This window comes from Arachis ipaensis, chromosome B09, assembly GCF_000816755.2.
Source record: "Arachis ipaensis cultivar K30076 chromosome B09, Araip1.1, whole genome shotgun sequence".
NCBI classification, from domain to species: Eukaryota; Viridiplantae; Streptophyta; class Magnoliopsida; order Fabales; family Fabaceae; genus Arachis; species Arachis ipaensis.
The window spans coordinates 90,085,086-90,087,030 of NC_029793.2; the positions used below are offsets into that span (position 1 = coordinate 90,085,086).

General features: G+C 45.3%; 1 protein-coding gene across 1 annotated transcript in view; it reads right to left on the reverse strand.

Moving 5' to 3' along the window:
• LOC110266883 overlaps positions 722 to 1,945 on the reverse strand; it is a 25,103-nt gene continuing 23,879 nt past the window's right edge. Inside the window, exons 3-4 of the mRNA XM_021111928.1 lie at positions 982 to 1,640; positions 722 to 902 (exon numbers count right to left, since the gene is read on the reverse strand). Coding sequence (XP_020967587.1) covers positions 876 to 902; positions 982 to 1,640 — 686 coding nt within the window. The 3' untranslated portion in view covers positions 722 to 875. The remainder of the gene's footprint in view (positions 903 to 981; positions 1,641 to 1,945) is intronic.

The following is a 1,945-nucleotide window of genomic DNA, read 5'->3' on the forward strand; positions in this document are numbered from 1 at the left end:
TAGAAAATTCGGCAACATCTCCCCTAAAACCTGGACTTTGCCACCCTTTTCGGGTCCCAACCAAACCAATCCTCAACTCTTTCCAACAGGTTCAAGACCAAATCAGTTTCCAATAAACAAAATTCAGACTTTTAAATATCAAAAATCATTTCAAGCCAAAGCAATCAAAAATCTCAATTTTAACAAAATTAGACATCTCAGTCAAGCAGACAATCATATTCAGCCAAGACAAATCAGACAATGCATAAGACTTACATAGTCACCAGAAAAGCATTTCGCTCGTCATATCAATTTATAACAATTTTACTTTAAAATAAATTAGTTTTATAAAAGCCCCTACCTCGATTGCGATTTACCCACGCGACATAAACTCTTTTTCCCACTACCAGCAACACCACAGGCTCAACCACAGTTCCTTACAGCTCCCACAACAGCAGCCGCAGCTTTAAATGCGATATGAAATGACCAAAACTCACCCCTAAAGCAATAACACCACAAATTCCTCAATAATATAAAGCAGAAAAGCGGCTAAACTAGTTTTCGGAGTAAAACGACTTATTGAAATCGAGAATAGGTGGGGGAAGAAAACCGCAACGGCTCCGACGAGCTCCAGCAGCAATCATAACTCCGGTGACAGCGGCTGTAACAACATCAATATTGACCGTCCCTGCAGCAGCCACAACCTCTAAACATAGCCTTAGCTCAATCCTAAAACATTAATGTTGCGTAAACTCAATAGTCTATAACAGAATAGCAACTAAAAGAGTTTGGAACAAGGAACGACTTACTGGGCTTACAAATAATTGAGAAAATGGAGCAACAGTAGCTCCGGTGACGACACAGCACCTTGATGTTGTATGCTACAACCATAAAACTCAGCAATCAAGACCCGGAACTCGATCCTATAACACCAAAACCTTAGATCCTTAACTAACTTAGAACAGAAATACTAATTCATAGGTTTCGGAATGCATTGTTTACCCAAATAAGGACGAACGGCTGAATTGAAATAACGGTAACTCCAATGGTGGTTCCGGTGATCACTGCCATGTTCCCAGTGACCTGAACGGCGACAACGACGGTGCAGCAATTCAGAACAACAAGCATCGGCGGCGGAGAGCTGAAATAGACATGCAGTGACGATAAAGGTTCCCGGAATCCAAAAGAATAGAAGCCAAGCTTAAATCCCTTACCGGTAATGCACACTCCGGCGGCGGCAGCGGGGTTTCGAGCTGCATAAGCGGCGGTGGCTGGCGTGGGTCTCTCCTTTCTCTCCTCTGCTCCCGTGCCTTGTCTCTCTCTCTCTCGCTCTGTGACCCGACGGCTTCCCCCTCGACGACACGGCGGCGGCAGACACGGCTGGGAGGTGCAGCGACCGCGGCTGGCTTCGCGTTGGACGACGGCGACAGGAAAGGCGAACAGCGGCGACGAAGGCGCGGCGGCTCCAAGCCCGCGGCCTCCCTTCACTCGTGAGCCATCTCTCTTCGCGATCTCAACGGCGACGGCGAGCAGAAACCGCAGCTTCCTGGACGGCGGCGGCGGCGCAAGCAGCAGGACGCAGCGGCAACGACGATCTGCGAGGATGGTGCGACCGCCTCCACCGGCACTCCCCTCTCTCGGATCTCCCTCTTCTCTCTTCCCTTTCACCCTATTCTTTCTTTTTTGTCTCTGTTTATCTCTTTCTCCCTCAGTGTTTTCTTTCTTTGTTTCCTGAAACACTTAGGTCTAGGCTTGGGGAAGGGAAGGCGGTGGGGTAGAGGGTTAGGACTAGGGTAGTTTAGGTAATTTTAGTAAACTTAGGGGTATAGAGTATTAATTGAAAATCTAGTTTAATCCTTTAAAATTATTTTATTTTATTATTTTCTTTATCTATAAAAATTAAAAGTATTAAATTCCGAAATCTCAATTATTTAAACCAAATCATATAAAATTCTTATTATTTTAC